Raw genomic sequence first — 19,173 nt, forward strand, 5'->3', positions numbered from 1 at the left:
TACTATTGTGCATTTTAAGGTAGCTGAATTCCCTTTAAGGGATGCTATGCAATTATGTAATCAAAATCCTACCTTAAGTGTCTCCCTTCTTTCGTCTGCTCAGAAAGAACCCTCTTTCTACTGGACTACACAACCACCTTCAGAAGACAGTCTCTAAATCAACTCAGTCCTTGGAGAGAAGGGGGGGAGGGCAGTTACATACAAACATAAGAAAACCACTCCAAAACAACTGTTTTTACAAGACAGACCTGAACTGTCCAAATGCATTTTGTGAATAGGCTTAGACAACTCTGAGAAGGCAACAACTTCAAATTAGTTACCTACATGTACTGAGAACACCATAAGTAAAACGAAGGACAAACATACCTCACAAATTTCAATTTGGCTAAAAGCCTACTTGAACACAGTCATAGAACTTTCTGATCTGTTACTTCATTAAAAAAACAGGTTTCCAAGAAACTCCTATGTTAGTTTTATTTGCAAATGTTTGCTTGCACAGATACAAAAGTCTTTCCTACAGCATATGCACTGCCTGCCTTAAAGCTGCATGTTTTCTACTGCCTAAACAATCCTGTAGGAGTCTGCGTAGGCTTACTGTCTTTAACAGAAAGAGTTTTCTACTAGCCAAAATACACTACCACTTAAGTAAAATAAAGACTGATTTAAACTTCAGTATATTGGCTGTATTTAACAGCAATATTTAAAAAAGGCTCAAGCAGACTCAATGGGCATAGGTACCTTACACTCTTCTTGTACACTCTGCACATGGGCTAGCATAAGAGCGTTTTCACAGCTAGCACATTACATGCAAGAAGTTAACACCAACAGCAGAGGCGCTTTTGGCAGACAGCCATCAGCCTCGCTTTCATGTAATGTCTAGAGACAGCTGGGCATAAAGCAGCTACTCCAGTATGACTGCCATGAGAGCATTGCTGAAATAACCATCTCATCACACACAGTAATGAAACTGCATTTTATTATAAGCAAAACCAGCTTCTAGATTGCTAGGAAACTGGGACCTATACACTTTCGGAAGGGCTACCCATGTAGCAACTGCTATACTTAGAAACTAGTACTTCCAATTAGAGAAAAAGTGAAAGCATGGAGTGTTACAAAGAAACAAAACCAAACCCAAACGTAATTGTAGAAAAAAAGCTGATCTCAAATTAATTATGCAAAGTCTGTCATATGCCAGTCCTTCCATACAATAATCATCACTAGCTCCAATTCCCAGGATTTCAAATTAAAAGTGACTGATTGTAACAAACTTTCCCAATGTTTTCTGCTTACCAATTCCAGACAGGCCGATTGGCAAAGACTACCTATTACAGTCCACACAGTGTGCTCTTCAGAAAGATTTTGCCATTTCTTTCTTCCCAAAAAGAAAATAAAACAGTCACCAAATACATACACTGCATCATTGTAGGCAAAAAAAGGACTGATGCAGTGAGAAAGCTATATGGAATGACAACTTGTAGGCAACAGCAGAGGCATCTGACACCAGCAGTGTGCAGAAAGACAGGAAACCACCATATTTAGTATTCTGCATCAAAAGGGTACTCCTTGTGATTTTTGCACCTGAAAGAAATCAAAGTGGAAAGTTTTACCTCATGGCTGAGGAAAACATTATATACAGCCATAATCACCATGAAGAGCCGCCAAAGCAGGTGCTCAGCTGTATAAAAGCATTAACAATTTGTTCCAGATTTCTGTTTTCCTTGGTGATGTGTTGCATTTGTAAACTGAAAAATTATTGAGTGCTTTCCTGTTATTGATGCTCAGTTCAAAGGTGATGGGACCTAGGTGCTTTGTAGATACATAAGTCAAGTTTACACTGTTTACTAGCTGAAAGACCTTTTTGTGGCCCAACAAAGACTTCATATCTAGCTTTAGGCTTCCAAGTTGCAAATTCTTTTATTACACTTAAGATGTTCACCCACTTCATATTGCCCATGAAGAACATTCTGTCTGTTTTCATAACATACTACAGGGCATGGCAGAAAATCCCAGTAAGTCCCACAAGCAAAAATAACCACAAAATGGAGTCTTGTCTCCTGCTTGTTTCTCTAACATGGCCAAAAAAATCAAAATTATGAATTAAAACTCTTCTGTTGGAATTAAAAGTTTCATAGAGGTTAAATCAACTTTCATATTCATTTTGAATTCATGTTCAATGTTTGTTCATATAATGTAGATTTTAAACTTAACTCTGACAAAATTATTTTGGGGATGAACCTTTTGGAATTTGAGTCTGCATATACTGAACTTCACCCAAACCTACTATCTATAGCTTTCTATACAAAAAATTCCCTATACAAAATATTTATAATTTAAGGCTTGGGGGGAGGAAAGGCACTCACATGCTCATTGCACAGGCTCTCCAGTTTCTGTTAAAGCTGAGAATGGTTGCCATCTCCTCTTTAGTCAGTTCAAAGTCAAACACCTAACAGGAGAAACAGCTGGAAGTCATCTCTTGGAGCAAACCAAAGACTGTGAGAGTCACAAGATTCAAGAGCAAGTGCACACTGCAGGGGTGCCAGTTAGAAGAAGTGATGGCCTCATGCAAGAGCGAAAGCGAAAAGAAGTCTGTAGGCATTTCCAAGACTCCACTGGCAGAGGGAGACCCCCACGCACCACTACCAGTTACAGGTAATGTGTCTGCTGTTCCAAGAAGCTGGGTGAGCAGTTAGTGTTGCAGCATGCCTCCATCTGTGGAGGTTGCATCTATCTGTCCTACTCCAAAGGAACACCTGGAAGACTTTCCTGTAACCCATTAATCCAACTAGGTTTCCTCTGAAATCCTGACATCCAGTGTCAGTCAGGGATGGCTGAATGCACAGAGGAACAGCATGGTGTACGGACACCAGAACGATTTTCTTAATGTTGCTTTGCTCTACATAAGAATTCTTGGCATATTATTGCACTTGAGCTCCATGTGAACCTTGCCTGCTGATTCATGCACAAGCGCCGGAATAGGAAGCACCATCTAAGGTGACCATTAAGGTTACCAGAGCACTGTTTCCAGAAGCTCTGTTCACTTCTGCTCTGTGAATTGCAGCTGCTAGTTTAGTCCTCATTAGACCATAGGTAAACATACAGAGAGAAAAAGCCCAGTCCTCTTGTCTGAGGAGGACTTGGAAAGGTTAAGAAAGGATTACTACTTGCTCTGCAGGAGGAAGGACTGCCATCCCTGAAAGGCAGCACCCAGGTTGCACATAATCACTCACCTTGAAGTTCTCCACAATACGCTGTGGTGTGACAGACTTGGGGATCACAACCACATTTCTCTGGATGTGGAACCGAATGAGAACCTACAAGAGCATATCAATGGGTCAGAAACAAGATCGCTCTTGGTCTGTAATAAGCGGAGCCTTTCCCAAGAGCAGTTTGCTCTAATGTCAAAATGGGTTATTTTTGCTGTATCATGCACATATCAAATCATTCCTGTACCTGAGGCCTAGGTCGTACTTTCTGAAGGGCAATGAGAGAAGTGGTAGGGCCCACAGGAAGGTCTCCTTTCTCCTCCCCCATCCAATTTTGGGACAGTCAATTCCCTCCCTTCATTCCCAGACTAAGCAATCCATGCAAGGGTTTCATTCTGTGCAACAGAGCTTAAGACTGGGAAACAACATCTGAATATGGGTTGAGAATCTGCTGCTTTTTAAGTGTCAAAGGGTCCCTTCAAGCACACACTGCAGGCCACCTGCATTGCTACTGTACACCACTGAGAAGGGTGTACAGCTCACAAGGAATGAAGATTCAGGCTGTACCCACGGCCTGTAGTTTCCATACAGCTACGTTCCAAGAACCAGTACCCTATCCCCTGCACCACCTTTACTTACCTGTGCTGGGGTTTTGTTGTGCTTGGCTGCAATCTCTTTAATCTTGGGGTCATCCAGAAGGGAGGGATCCTCTGGCTTAGCCCTGTGTGGAGAACAGAAGGCCAATGGTGAGAAACCTCTATAGAAAGGCCCTACCTAGCAACAGAAATCTGTATCTATTGGAGTGAGTAACAGTGCAGTTACAGTCTCAATGCTTCAAGCCTAAGTCATGCGAGCTGCCTCGCAGATTGCAAAGCAGTCTTACCATGGCCTGTCTGGAGAGCCCAGGGGACTGTATGCTGTCACAGTAATCCCTTTGGATTGGCAATATTTGATCAGCTTCTCCTGGGTAAGGTATGGATGACATTCAACCTGTCAACACAAGAGCACAGAGACTGACAGTTGCAGAACTACTGTAACTTGCTCCAGGGATTGTTTAAGCCAGTCACAAGCTGATTTTTGTCCTAACTTTTGTTTCTAAATAATATTATGCAGCCTTTGTCCTGTATTTCCCCCTTCCTTTTCTACTATTTGTAGTAGTAGTGCACCTTGCAAGTGAGGTGGTCCAAGGACTGTAACACCACTCCTTAGAATTTTCTGATTTGTATTGTCCCCAACATATGAAACTATCACCTACAATAACTGCCTACGTGGGACAGCACAATAAAATCCACCTCTAGGAGAACTGTGTAAAATCATAACAATAAGATGCAGGGTAATACAAGTACAAGGTTCTTTTCTTGTTTAAACTTGACACAATGTTTTTACAAGTAGCATGTTAACTTTAATACTAGTATTGTTTCATTCCCTTTTACCTGCTTCATATCAGTGCTTGTGTTGGATACTTGCAGTCTGCAAATATGAGAATGAGATTACTAATTACTATAGATCTTGGACCTTCAGATTACTGCCCATTATAGAATCTTTTCTTAAAGACATATACATATACTTAAATCAATTTCCATAAGAATACCTATGTAACTGAATACAGACTGCTTAACCATGGATCCATTAATGTACCAGTATACAGCATATTACAGACATTACTCATGTATCAGGATGAAGCAAATGAACATGAGCTATTAATACTTTAGGTAGAGGAATTTTCAGGGTAATTACACACTGAGCAGCACCACTTTTCTTTCATCAGACAAAGTCAAAAACCTTTTTGACTGTACTATCATTCAGAGGGGAAGACCCTGGTAACTTCTGCTGCTGGCAGGTGGAGCAAGAGACACTAAAACATGGGATCAGTTTGCAGGTTTTTTTTTTTTTTTTTTAATGGTTCTAGCTGCTTGCTGCTATCTGAAGCCTGTGTGGCTGTCTCCTTTCTGAGGTATGCTGGAATATTAGATGCAAAATGTGTAACTCAGTTTTTAGGACAAGTTTTGCTTCAGCAGCTCCAGAAACTTAAGCATCCATACAGTAACAGAGCATTTAACCAAACTGTTTATTCTCTCAAGTATTCAATAGGCAGAATTCAGGCTACATCTGGAACAAAGGGTATAATGCAAAGTCATCCTTATTTCTCCACTGTAACTCTAGCCAAAAAAACCTGATAATGTAGCTCAGAAGCTTATGTTTGGACCAAAGTGAAAAGCCTATGAAGTACATTTAAACTACTATTAAGCTCCTTACTGAACTAAACTAGTCTCATTGCAATGTACTTGCTGTCTTGCCAGCTTCATTTCTCACTGAACTAAACTGATACAGATACTGACTGCATTTATAATTTAATAAGAATGGGAACGTCAAATACACAGGCTGGACTACACACAAGCCAAATCTGAGTGAAAAAGAGTTTGTAGGAAGAACTATCATCTTGCAGAAGATTAGCTTTCAGGCATGCAAGTTTTTCTTCAGAAGCACTAGATTTTGAAGCACAGACTGAGACCAAATGCTCTGAATTTAACTTGATTACTATGATCAGAGTCAAAGGCACAGAACAGATGATAAAGGTCAGTATCCCCTGTGCAAGAGAGGTATAATTATCAACTACAAGGTTCCTTGGCAGCAAGGTGTGGCAGATGCTGAAAGATATAAGACTTCTATCACATATCTTAAAAGTGCATTGAGCCTGATAATGAATACAGTTATGAATTTTGCATTTGTCAGAATGTTTCAGGTATGTTGAACAGACTTCCAGAAAAGACTCCCATTAGCTTTCAAGAGTGTTAAGATCTATCCTAGAACATCTATTTAACAACTTGCAGGTGACTCTTGTCGTTTGCAGGTGACACCAAATTGAGGGAACCAGTCAATACATGCAAGGGCAGGGCTGCCATTTCAGAGGGACATACTCAGGCTGCAGGAATGAGCCAGAAGGAATCTCTGGAAATTCAGCAGGGATGAAGGCAGAGTCCTGCCCCCAGGAAGGAAGAGCCCCTGCAACTACACAGGCCAGGGCCTGACTGCTGGAGGAGCAGCTCTGCTGAAAAGGCTGTGGCGGGGCAGCAAGCTGAATGCTAGCCAGCAGTGGCACTGGCAGAGACAGCCAACAGCTTCTGTTGGGGCCAAGTGAGCAGGGGCCCAGGGACAGGTCATGGGAAGGGATCATCCCCCTGTACTCAGGGCTAGTCAGACCACCTTTATAATACTGCATCCAGTTTTGAGTCCTCAGCAGAAGACTGACAGACCAGTGCAAGTTCAGCAGAGGGCCATCTGGATTGTTGGGGTCTGGAGCTGTATCAGCAGAGGCTGAGGGAGCTGGGCCTGTACAGCCTGGAGAAGGGAAGGCTTCAGTGGTCCTAATAGCAGCCTGCCCATACCTACAAGATGATGAGCCAGGCTCTTCAGTAGTGCATAGTGGGAGGAAGAGACAACAGGCATAAGCAGAAACAAGAGAGATTCAGAGGATACAAGACTTTGCTACTCTTATGAGGGCGGTCAGACAGTAAAAAGCAGGTTGCCCAGAGAGGCTGTGCAGTTTCCATCCTTGAAGATTTTCAAGATCTGATTGGATAAATCCCTGAACAGCCTGTCTGCTCACAGAGATGACCCTTCTCCGAGTTGAAGGTTAGACTAGATCTCCGGAGGTTCCTTGCCATCCAGCTTTTCTATCATCTTAAGATTTGATCCAAATGTTGTCGCTACACCTGCGCACTTCTACTCTATGGACTCCCTTGCAATGCCATTTCCTCCTTCCCCCCAACCCTCGTTAAGTTAATAAACAGTCCACAAAGTGTTTTTCTGTTCAGTTTCCTCACTCCTGAGTTAGCAACAGGAACCACAGTCTCCACAGTCTGGGAGAGCTGCAAATTGCCAGAGCAAAAAGGTCATCCGGCTTTCTAGTAGATCCTTGTATACCTATTGGGTTTTACTCTACTGAAAGATAGTTTTATAAAGCTAATCTCCAAATTCTTTATTTTGCCAAAAAAAGATGTTCTGGAGCTGCTCCTTGTCAAGTTTCCTAGCAGTGTTGCAACAATCAGTTGAAAATAACAATGCCTTGTGCATCCAGAAGTAGTTGTAGGGTAGGATTAGGAGCATACACTGTGTCTGCTCCTTTCTCTTTTTCTAAAGTTCTATTTGATGATTGGATCTTGATAATCCTTGAAGGACAGCCACCTGCTGTCACTTAGTAGCCTACCTGGTTATTTGCAGGCTTGTATTTCAGTCCCGGCTTGTTCAAGAGTCTCTCAATCTGCTCGTGGTTGAAGTTGGAGATTCCGATGGCTTTGACCAGACCAGCATCCACCAGCTCTTCCATGGCCTAACAGAAAGGACAACAAAGTCATCATCAGATGTACCAGACAGGGCCTGAAGACAACATTCTTCCTGACATGGCTTACTTACCTCATGAGAAGGATCAAAATGACTGTTTGCACAGACAGAGGTCTTGATCCTTTCAGATGGGGAAAAAGGAGCACTGGCATATTTGTGCTATGTTTCCCATCCCACCCAAGACCAAAGTCTCATTCTTTGAGGTTGTAGAAATTAACACTGAGTTAGAAGTGGAAAATAACCCCCAATAATCCACTCTTGTACCAGCAAATCTTTCCAACTAATTCTGCATAGATGAGACAATTCTGTGACTGCTGAAGGTCATGAGAACATGGAAAAGACTGAGGACAGAAAACATCATTCTCCCACAGTGACAGAGCTTACCTCCCACGTATGTAGAATATCAGTGTTGCTGGGTATAGACATGCCTTTGTCATCTGTGGGAAACAGCTCCTCTCCCGCCTGTTAGTGCGAGAGAAAACTGCTTGAAACAATCTGTTTGGAAGATGTCATGGTTAATGCCATGACAGCTGAGGACTATGACAACAAGCTTTAGTGCAGAAAAATACAAACACTTGTTCTTGTCCACATTCTTCAGTCATTCCTTTCTCCTTCATGTGGAGTTATTGCACTTTTGCCAGCAACTAACCCAATAAAGGCAGGTACTTCACCCACAATGAAGAATGTGTTGGCTCACCAAAATACATACAAGTAGTATGTCTTGCTTTCCTGTAGAACTAGGCCTGAGAAGTGCAGCCAAAAACAGATTGACTTTCTGTATTGCTTGATTACACCCCCACAAGAACAGTGTATTTTTGGTTTTTTGATTAGAAGGTATAATAAGGACCTACTTAGGACCTGGAAACATATGGCTGGTTTATAATGGACCATAGCTGCTGAAGAGTGCACTGTGTACACTGACAGGTCTTCTATGAGAAGGCTCATTGTTTAAGTTGGTGGCTTCAGTAAAATTGAAACAGTGCCCCTGTTATGAGTTGACCCCATGTCTCATCTTTGTCCAAAACAGTATCTTCTACTCATACCACATTACACTACAATGCACTTTCACTTGGATAGTTATGTCCATATGAAAATAACAGTAACATACAAACTACAAAAAGCAGTTGAGAATCTTGTAAGCAAAAGGTAGAATGGAGATTTTGGTCAATGATTTTTGATCAACTCTCTTGCATGCAGTCTGTGAGAGTTCAGCACTAAAAAGCTTGACCATTTGAATTCCAAGGTCTGTGCAACAATAAGGTTCCTACAGGAAACATCAGTTCAGTGTGTACTGTATTAAGGACACAGCAATTAAAGAGAGAAATGGAAAACAGAAACATTTGCTCTGACTCTGCAATTCTGTAACATGCAGAGAAAAGACTTTGTCAGGCAGCAAAATACAGGCCTCCTTTCCACAACGAAGGAGCCAAGTCATTGTCAGAGGAGCATACTTTGGGTCTGTAGAAGACAACACATAGGCAGTCTAAGGGACAGTGGTATAACTGATGCTTGCAGCTGAGAGACCTGCCCCTGCTTCTAGGTCTGCCTCTCCTAGGATCAGAATGGAGAAGGACACTGTGCAAGCAGCAAACTCAGAGGCAGGGATCAAGACCCTGGCTCACATGGCCAGAATAAAGCTGAATGAGCAGCTCTAGAACAGTGCTGGTACACAACAGATGCATGATCTATCCTGGTTGGAGCAATGACTGAGCTGTAGAGTTCTTCTTCAAAGGTGCTAGTTGGAAGAGAAAAAACTTTTAGAGGCAATACTGTTACTATACCTTAAACCCAACAGGCCAGTGGATGAGGTAGAGATCCAGGTAATCCAGTTTCAGGGCAGCAAGAGTCTTCTGGCAGGCTCCCTTCACCAGGGGTTTGTCATGGAATGTGCACCAAAGCTAGAGACAAAGAGCCAAGTCACACTGTGACCTCCTGGGTTAAAGCTCTCAGGTACTCTCCTGAACAGGAGAGAAGCTTTCCATCTTCTTTGTCAGCCAATGTGGAATTAGGTCATCCTACTGCTCTTCACATGGGGCCTTTTCTGTGAGCAGAACCAGCCCACGATATTGAGTAATATAAGCAGTGGCAATACACAATTGAATGGGGTCACAGCAGACAGAAAAAGTGATCTGGTTCCATTAGTTAAGATGTCAGGTATTACATAATAGATGATAGCATAAATCAGCATCAGGAAAGACTCAGACAGTATTACCCATATCAGGAGTGCATATCCTGCATAACCCTGGGTACAGGATGATGTAAAGCAGGAAGATTATCTCAGGAGCAGTCCAAACAACGTTCTGAATTGCTCCATACTGCTCCACATAGCAGAACTGTAAAGCACCATGGAGCTACTATGACAAGGCAGGTCTGCCCCAGAATCCTGCAGCACCAGACCCCTACCTTACTGACAATGAAGAGGTCCTCTCGCTTCACAACACCTTCCTTGATTTTCTGCTGGATCCCTTCCCCAACCTCATTCTCATTCTGGTACACGTAGGCGCAGTCAAAGTGGCGGTATCCAGCATCGATAGCAGCCATCACTGCAGCTGTTACCTTCCCTGGTGGGGACTGAAAATAAATAAATAAATAAGTCTAAGAATCTCTAATCAAAAAATATTAAATACCTTTTTATTAACAAGATTTAAAAAAAAGCCATCCCACCGAAGTAACCCCCCAAATAAAAACAGACCAACACCCACAAGAAACAGCACTGCTCGCAGTGCTCCACCAACCACATTAACCTCCCAAACGCGGCTCCGGGGCTTCCCCCGCCGCCCCGCTCGGGCCCGGCCCCGGCCACCCCCCGCCACCGAGCTGCGCTGGGGCCGCTTCACGCTGCGGCAACCCCGGCGCCTCCCGCCGCCGAGTGGCGCCCGGCGCGGAGCGGCCCGGGCGGGCACAGCCGGCCGCAGCCACCCCCCGGCCCGCCATGGCGCCGCCGCACCCCGCACAGGGAGGAGAATGGGGCTGGGGGAAGGGGAGAGACGGGCCTCGCCACGCCGCGGCCGCTACCTTCCAGGTGCCCAGGCCCAGGATGGGCATCTTCGCCCCGGTGCTCAGCTGTACATAGGTCGCCATCGCGTCGCCACCGCCGCAGCCGCCTCCCGAGCAGCCTCTTTAGTAACGGCCGCGCCGCCCCGCCCCGGCTCAGCTCAGCTCAGCTCGGGGGGAGGCGGCGGGCGGTGCTGGCGCGGTTCCCTCGGCGGGGGCGGCGCTGAAGGAGGCCGCGGGAGGCCTGGGGCGACTGGGCCGGGTTGTCCCGGGTTGTCCCGCACGTTAGTTACCCCAAATGGCGCTAGCTTTACACGAAACGCCTGAAATAGGATCGTCGGTGCGGGCTGCTGCCTCCTGCCCATGGCTGTCGTGTGGTCCCGTGTCGCCCAGCCATCCCCGGCAGGGACGTTGGGTGACAGCGGTGGCACTGGATGGAGATGTCCCTCTCCCTCCCTCGCCATGTGGCAGGCCGCACGCCTGGGGCCAAGGAAGGGCTGAGCCCTTTGGCCGGAACGCGGTGGCACGTCCCCGGCACGGTGGTGGTGGCCCCCACACCGGGCTTGTGACCCCACGTGCCGATGAACACGACAGCTACAGAAACCTCGGCGTCCGTCTCGGGTGGGAAGCGGGAGCTTTCGGTTCCCCTCCGCAGATGGAGTGAGTGCAGCTCTCGCTTTGGGGGAAAAGGGAGTTGCTTCGCAGGAGTAGTTTTGAAAATAGTGAATATAAAAAAACCCTTTATTTTAAATGCTGGGAGAAATTGTTTTTAATGTGTTTTAAAACTTGCAGAAGAAGAACGGTGACTTTTTGAGAGGTGTTACAGTGACCAAAATGTCCCTCTGTCTTTAGAGAGGTGCAGAGGGCATTTCAGAATAAAATGTGCCATTGTATAGATAAATGGTAGGTGGCCTGTAATTCCACATTAGAAACGGGCTTTGAAATTTTGCAGACAAGAATACGCTGTTCTGATGGAGTGGTCACAGCACAGTGGAAAAAAACAGATTTATCCACAAGATTCACTAAGCGTGGGAGTCTTTGCTGCTTACTCACACCCGGAGAATTTCTTCACGTACAAGTGTTTTCTCTGAGTGCCTCTCCCAGAGCAGATGCCCAGGTTCTTTGCAGCTTTGTATTTTTTGCTCCATTTAACTAAGGGCAGCAAGATAATTCGTTTTCCTCTTTAATGTTCCTCCTGTTTTGTGTCAGCGCCATCAGCTGTCCTCAACAGAATGTGATGTGTTTCAGCTGGATCGTGAAACACATAACTCAGTGCTTATCTTTTACTGTTTTGATTCTGTTTTCCCTAACAATTTCTTGTATGAGAAACATCTCCACCTCTTTTCAGAGGATTTCAGGCAAAAGTTTTGTATTTTGCTTTGCTGTTTGCTCTTGTTAGTGGCAGACCTTCCCCTTGTTGCTTTAAAGCAGAATTGCTTCAGCTATTTATATCTCCTGAAGGCCTGGCTGGGGTTGCTGCATGACAGCAGGGCCTTGGGGAGAGAAGAAGTACTGCTGTGTCACTGGGTGACACCTAGCCTGGTAAATCTAACAAACTATGTCCTTGATAAATGTACATTTTTTTTTTAAGAAATGTCAGAAGTGTGTGTGAGCAATTTTTTTTTTTCTTTGCCTGTGAGGTTTTGCAGTAGACCAGGATGCTTTGTGCAGTGCTCCTTAAGGTTTGTTGTGATGACTTTGCATTTGGTAATTGTAATTCACCACAAATTAGGACCACAAATTGTGTCCTCAGAGAGCAGCAGTGTTTGGACCTGCAAAGAACATGCTCCAAAGTGAAGGAGGCGGCTAGGTCCTTGTGGAGACAATGTTCACCAGCAAGCCCCTATGGCCTGCTGAAAGAGCACACAGGAGAAGTGGAGAGGTGAGAGAGGAGCAGGGTATGATTATCTCAAGTGTTAGGGGGAAGAGCTACCGAGGCCTGCAGCTTTTGAGGTGCTTACAGAAGCACAACAAAAATCAGTATTTTGACATGGGAGTGTGCAGATTTCAAGCTTGAATCAGAGAAGATGGGTCACTGGGGGAACCTGCCAGTGGCTGAGGGAATTTCTCCATTGCTTGGAGCCTTTCTATCCAAGTGGGATGTTTCTCTTGCTAAATGGCATGCTCTGGTTCAACCTCCAGGTGCTTTTTAAGGCAGGAAGGCAGACTGCCCCCCTGCCCTGGGTCTTGGTTGACCTTGACTTGAAGACCTTGGTCCCCTTGCCATGCTAAGCTCAAATCAATCTAGGTGTATGCTTTGATGAGTCTTCAGTCTTCTGGACTCGTTTGTGAGACTTTTGTCTTCAATAGTGCTACTCAACCATTAATCCAGAGTGTTGTGTGTGCTTAGAAAAGATATCCTGGGGCAGCCAGATGGCGAACAAAGACATGTGGAAATGCCCCAAACTGCCTGCAGCAGCATATTGAGCAGAAATGATGGGGGTTTGGTAGTGGAGGTCACCGGTGCGGGAGGAGGCACTGCACTGCCCCAGGCCAGTCAGAAATGGTTCCCACCAGCTTCCAGTGCTGCAAGGAGCAAAGCAGCCATGGGCATGGGATTAGGATGTGCAGAGGAGCGGTAGACATTATGCGCATGGCCCTCCTGTATGCAATGTGGCGTTGTGCTGCAGTGGGAATGGGGCACCCGTGACGTGCATGAGGGTGAGTGCGGGCGATGCGTGAACAGTCGGAGAGAGGGGGGCACCTGAGGAGGCTGTTGCCGGGTGGGAAGGCGACTGGGAGGAGTTGAGCAGGTGCCTGCTCCAAGGCCCGGCCCCAGCGGTCTCCCCACGGGAGGCACCAGGAGAGTGGCGTGCTGCAGTGCCGGAGGCACCTGCAGCTTGCCCTGTGCTCCTGCAGCACTCTGGAGGGATAGGGCTGCTCCGCAGAGCAGAGGAACATACTTGTGAAAGTAGAGGTTTGTTTAAAAAAGGCATTAACAAGTACTAAAGGGCGAAAGGGAGGAGGCCCTTGGTCAGAAATTAGCAGCTGGCAGCGCTAATGGACCAGGTTGCAAGGTGTGTGCTGAGCCAGCTGGGCTGCTCCAGGATAGTGAGTGAGCTTAAAGTGAGTTTCTTAGTCGTGGAGGGAGGGGACCCTGCATCTTGGCTGGGGAAACTGAGGACTCTGATGGTGAACTAAAGCCAGTGCCCCTTCAGGCAGCCCCATTTGCAATGGTTAAGTTGACCTGCAGAGATGAGAGCTTATCTGAGTGTGGGCACTTGGCAGGCCCTTACTGAGGGCCAAATTACAGAAATGGGGACACTGGCAGCTGGTGCTCCTGTGGTGGCTGTGGTGGTGGTGGGGCTGGAGCAGCAGGGGTTCAGCTTTTGGCTTGGGAGAACAGAGCTCTGGGGAGTTGAGACTCTGTGCCTCTTACACAAGGGACAAGGGCTTGGAGATCAGCTAATGGAGGGATGTGTTGAGCTATGGCCGGATCCTGCTCATGTCCCAGATGAGATAGCCATTGAGGGACTGGGAGGAAGGAGGTAATTGATGGCTGTTGCTTAGACTGTTGGAGCGTGTTTACAGGCAAGGGGGAAGGGACCCTGAAAAAGCGGTGATCACAGACTCATGATCCTGGCCCGAAAGCTTTAAGGGCTAGGCACACTTACTAACGCCCCTCTGGTATCCCCTGATAAGCTGGTGGGCCGTCCTTTTGTTCAAGGAGTGACCTATATGTATCGTACTGGGGGGAGCATGCTGAAAGACAGCATTGAGATTAGCAGCATGGCCAAGGATAATGCTGAGAGACTGGTAGTATGGGCAGCCTGCAAAAAAGTGTCCGAAGGGGATGAAAATTGTCCATGCCAGTGCCCTATATGCTGGGATTTACAGGTGTTCCTGAATGAAAAGGGGGAGTTTATGACGAAGTGGAGCAGAAAACCCATCACAGATCTAGAGTTGAGAATTAAGGAATTGCAAGCACAGGGGAAAAGACCATAGCTCAATATTACAAGATGTGGAACAAGCTTCAAGCTCCTAGTTAGGCTGTTTGGTGCATTGTTTTACTCCCCAACAGGGAAATGCTCATGCTGTATCAGGTGAATGATGTTCACCATCCCTTTTGTGTCTGGATGAACCTCTACAGGTGCTGGACACACAAACCTCTCTGTGCCTCTAATGGTGGTGATAATCTTTGCTTGTACTGGGTTAATTATTTGCTTGTATGCTGAAGTATAGTGAGTAACTTGAACCATTCCACAGTTCTTGTTGGTTTTGCAGGGACAAGGTGTGAAGTTTGTAGCAGGCATTCAGATTATTAGGTTTTTAACCCCAATAATCTAGTTGGGAGGGGCAAGGGGTGGAGTATGTGATGGATATATATTCAAACTCTTCTGAAGTTCTTGGTTGCCTTTTGCAGGGACAATGTGTGAAATTGGTAGAAAATAGATTTGAGATTGTTACAGCGTTAATTCTTGTAATCTTGTCTGCTGGAGAAGGGGTGAAGTTTGTGCATATATTCAGCTTGTCAGGTTAGCCACTATAGTCTGGTCTGTAGGGATGGAGGGTGGAGTTTGTAATGAGCATTCATTAAGACTGTGATGATGTTAAAGGTAGCGTTTAGGTAATGATTGTATGTTCAAACAGTTCTTAATGCATGTTTTGCAGAGGTGAGGGAGGGAGTGTAAAGGGAAACAAATTGCAGGGCTTAAGTAGCAGAAGGCTGCAGCACTGACCTGTGTGGAAGGAGGCCATGAACTGCCACGTGCTAATCAGGACTGGTTCCAGGCCAGCTCCAGAACTAATATAAATATCCCATCTCGTGCCAAAATGTAAGCCAATTAGAGATGCCCCAGAGCCACCTGGCTCAGCCACACTGTTAGAAACAGGGCTGGAGGCGCAGTCTTGGAAGGAGGTGTTCATGCCAAAAAGGTTCACTTCTGAGAGGATGGCAGCCTGTTGGCTCCAGCAGCATGCTGGAGCAAGGAAAGCCCTGAAAGGACTGTGGCTGGTGGGCCACCCATGCTGGAGAAAGTATACTGCTGAAGAAACTGTGCCCTAAATCTTTGGCTCCCTGCACCGTAACAAAGCTGTCTCACTTCTGCTTGGAGACTGTTGAGTGTTTTATGGGTTGTTTTCTTCAGGAAGCTCAGAAAGAAGTATTCTTGGATTGTATGCTCATGAACAGAAAATGGAAATTTTGGCAGGTCTTGAGGTGGCTCTTTCCTTGAACAGAACAGTGTTTTTTTTTTTTTTTTTTTTTTTTGATGCCTTCAGTTTTGAGAGCAAGATGAGTAAAAGGTCAGGGAACTGGTTCCCTAAGACCTAGCCTGCAAACAGCCCTTCTCCCCTGTGCCAGGTGTGCTCCAGAATGTGTGTGTGCGCGCATGTGTGTGCATGGAGATAACATGCTTGGCTTTGGTGCTACTGAGGTTTGTGTCTTGGCATCCGTGCCTGTGTGAGGGGGCTGGGTGCTGCCTGATGTGCAGCTTGAGGGGGAGAGGCCAAAGGGGCTGGTCGGCTCTGGCCTCCTCCAGACTGCTCTGGGGCCTGACTGGGCCATGTTGCCTTGTAGGGGTGAGCAGTCACCTCCCAAGGGTGCAGGGGCAGCCATCAGCTGGTGTGGGAGGGCTCAGAGCCCCATGTGCAGCTGTGGGGCAGCTGGGCTGGGCTGGGCCATGTTGGGGAGGGGGCAGCTGGGTTGACAGAGGCTGTAGGAGGAGGGTTGTTGCAGCCTGATGAGCCCTGGTCCCTGAGCGCCTGGCATGGCAGCCTGGGTGGCCTGGGCTTGGGGTATTTGGCCTTGCGAGGGGACCTGCTCCTTGGGGCTGGCTGTGTTCAGCATCGAGGGGCTGAGCCTCTCCTGGCGAGCAGAGGAAGGAGGTGGCCACACACAGCTGTAGTGTGTGAAACAGCTATTGGGCACCGCTGGGGACGGTGGCAGGAGCTCGGGCTGCTGCTGGCCTGTGGTGACAGGGAAATGGAAGCCTTCTCTGAGGTCTGGCTGCCCTCTAGCGACAGCAGGGAAAAATGCCAAGTGGTTTTGCTGATGGTAATTGCCCCAGGGAGGGCAATTCATGTCTCCCAAGTGCTGACAGATAGAAGTCTAACTAAAATCAGATGCAGGTTAAGGCAAGAGAGCAGCTGTGAGGATATTAGCTGAATGTAATTCTAAGACAACCAACTGAAAGAAGGGCAGGCACTGCCTTTTGTTATTTTTGTTGCTTGTTTGTGATAGGTATTATTTATCAGTTCTCTGCAGAAACATTGAAAATGTTTCTCTGCTACATGTTTTGCCTAACCCTGGGGTTGTATGTTACATTCTTTCTGAAGCTTTTATAGAAATAGTTTGACAGTCATCGCTGAAGAGATTAAATATTTGAGTTTTAGATATCTAAGAATATTATATATAAGGTAGCAGTGCGCTGAAGTACAGAACAGAATATTTGCATTTTTTTTTTCTGTGAGCCATTGAGAGTAAATAGTTAAAACCTCAAGATGAATTGTGGCTGAGGTCCAGTGTCACATGTCTCAACCATAACAGGCTACTGGTGTAAATGTTGTTCACAGCTTATTTTAAAACAAAAGATGACTTTTAGCCTAAGTCCTTTTGCATTTGTCATGGGGTAAAGGGAGCACCAGACAACATGATCCTGCTAAAGCTGAACCCATTTTGTGGACCAGTGGATGGATAAGCTCTATCAGGGCAAGTTTTACACTTGCCTACACACAGAGTTACAGTTAAGTAACTCCAGTGAGCCTAGCCTAGGGGAAATGCAACACTTGGTCTGACCCATCTCAGTGTCAGGCTCAGGGCAGTGGCTCAGCATAAACATGTAGCAGCCCCACCTCACCTTCTCTGCTTCCATGTGGCTTTGGACTTCTGCATAGTATTGTTCCCCCCCAGTTCCTGTTATTATGTTTTTTTCTTTTATAGCCACAGATCAGCACAGGCTGCCAGGCTACCAACAAGCCAATTATGATCAATAGCACAGTGATGGGATGTAGTAACAGGTCTAACATGTTCATTCAATAACTGGGAATACCCTACCAAAGCTGTCACCCCACTAATTAACCAATGAACTTTTCAGGGTAACTGTCATCGCTAGGCTTTCCAATTATGTTAATTCCTCAGTCACAGGAAGGAGACAGCCAAATTAATTTTCAGGGAAATTCACAGAACTAGAGAAAGTTTCTTTGAAAGAAACCCCTCTACTCAGTTAATCTAGTTGCAGGGAATACATTTAATTCCCCATCCTGTGTTCCTCTTCTCCAGGTCCCAAACAAGATGCTAGGTATTACAGTGCACCAACACGCTGCTCCCTCAGTATCCTAAAGCAAGCCTTTATGCTAGTTGGGTCACAGTCGCCATTAGGTTGCTTTGTACTCAGCCAAGCGCACTAGGGGCACATGCTGTGTGGCCAGCAATTAAACCACAGGTACCTTTGGATCTGACCGTCCCGATAGATTGGGCTGAGGCTTCCCTAAGACAATTGTTCTCTAAGGCAATTTTCTTCTTCCTAAATGGCTTATTATATTGTTACTATAATATCACATTCACTCAAATACTCACACCTCAGGCCCCCAAAACTACCCTAGCACTGCCCCACAAGGCTCACCTGCATCCTCTACAAGTTTGCATAATGGAAGGAAAAGGAGTAGCAGAGACAACACTGCCAAGCTGAATTCATTAAGTGGATCAAACGAAGGATAAGCTTTACACACACACAGTTACAGTTAACTGAGACCTGCCCCACTTACCACCCCAGTGAGTCCACACAGTCTAGCCTGGAGGGAACACCACTTACTCCAATCCACCTGTGTCAAGCTGTGGGCAGCAGCTCAGTTCCAATGCTTAAAGTTCCACCTTGCACCCTCTGCTTCTACACAGTATCATACATCATCATAACAGTTTCCCCCAGCTCTCTTACTGTGGGTTTTTATAGCCAGATGTCAGCCTAGGCCACCAATCAAATCAGTCCACAATAATATTATGATATAGCTTTCCATCTGTTTCCAGTGTTGGTCTCCTGTTGCCTGTTAATCCATAGCCTGTGCCACAGCTTATCACATTTTCAGTTGTCTGCAATGTTCTATCAGCCAAAGCTTATACTCTGTTATTCAACTAAAGATCAAGGTAAGGTCTTGAGGCTCCCATGACAAATTCTATCTGTTTAATATGGACATTTCTGATTAAACTGTTAGTGCAAGTGCTGCGCTTTGGTTTGTGAATCCTCCCCCTGTAAGAATAGAACTTCTATACCATCAGTATACTGGTGACCATTTTTTTTTTTGTGTGGATAGAATGCAAACACCATTCTCTGTTCAGTTTTGACCTGTAAAAAAAAAAAAACTTCATTAAAGAAAGAACTTGATATTGTATGAATTGTAGGTCTTAACACTTTTCCCATGTATCCTTCTTTCCAAAGACGTTTTGGGGTGTTCCCAAGAAGCAGTGAAGTAAACAGTTATTTCATCTTCAGACAGTGATTATGTAGTTCAAATTCTTTCAGAATGGATCTTTCTCCTCATATCTTCTCACATATCCTGACCCTGCAACCTTAAGTAGTGGCAATGCAAGACAGAGGATAAACACCAATTGATAGTTCAGAGTGTTACCGTGTTTTCCACCTAGTGATTCCAGCCAGGCAAAGACATTCATCTAATGAGCAGATAATTGTAACAGCCCACC

At 45.7% G+C, this 19,173-nt stretch overlaps 1 protein-coding gene across 1 annotated transcript; it reads right to left on the reverse strand.

Moving 5' to 3' along the window:
* Positions 1-959: 959 nt before the first annotated feature.
* On the reverse strand, positions 960-10,717 carry LOC112993398 (aldo-keto reductase family 1 member B1-like). Its single transcript, XM_026117033.2, has 10 exons — positions 10,560-10,717; positions 9,948-10,115; positions 9,326-9,442; positions 7,929-8,006; positions 7,411-7,533; positions 4,087-4,193; positions 3,843-3,924; positions 3,228-3,311; positions 2,361-2,443; positions 960-1,578 (listed from the first exon to the last, which is right to left on the reverse strand). Exons 1-10 carry the CDS (start codon positions 10,623-10,625, stop codon positions 1,536-1,538), a joined length of 951 nt encoding a protein of 316 aa, XP_025972818.1. The 5' UTR covers positions 10,626-10,717; the 3' UTR covers positions 960-1,535.
* Between the last annotated feature and the right edge of the window lie 8,456 nt (positions 10,718-19,173).

This window comes from Dromaius novaehollandiae, chromosome 1 (assembly GCF_036370855.1).
Source record: "Dromaius novaehollandiae isolate bDroNov1 chromosome 1, bDroNov1.hap1, whole genome shotgun sequence".
Taxonomy (NCBI): domain Eukaryota; kingdom Metazoa; phylum Chordata; class Aves; order Casuariiformes; family Dromaiidae; genus Dromaius; species Dromaius novaehollandiae.

Excerpts from the sequence above, each read along its gene's own strand:
- LOC112993398 (XM_026117033.2), bottom strand. The coding sequence starts at position 10,625 with ATGGCGACCTATGTACAGCTGAGCACCGGGGCGAAGATGCCCATCCTG. Across the intron at positions 8,007-9,325 it reads ACTGGCCTGTTGGGTTTAAG|GCGGGAGAGGAGCTGTTTCC; the intron begins GTATAGTAACAG and ends TCGCACTAACAG. Across the intron at positions 1,579-2,360 it reads AGAGCCTGTGCAATGAGCAT|GTGCAAAAATCACAAGGAGT; the intron begins GTGAGTGCCTTT and ends GATTTCTTTCAG.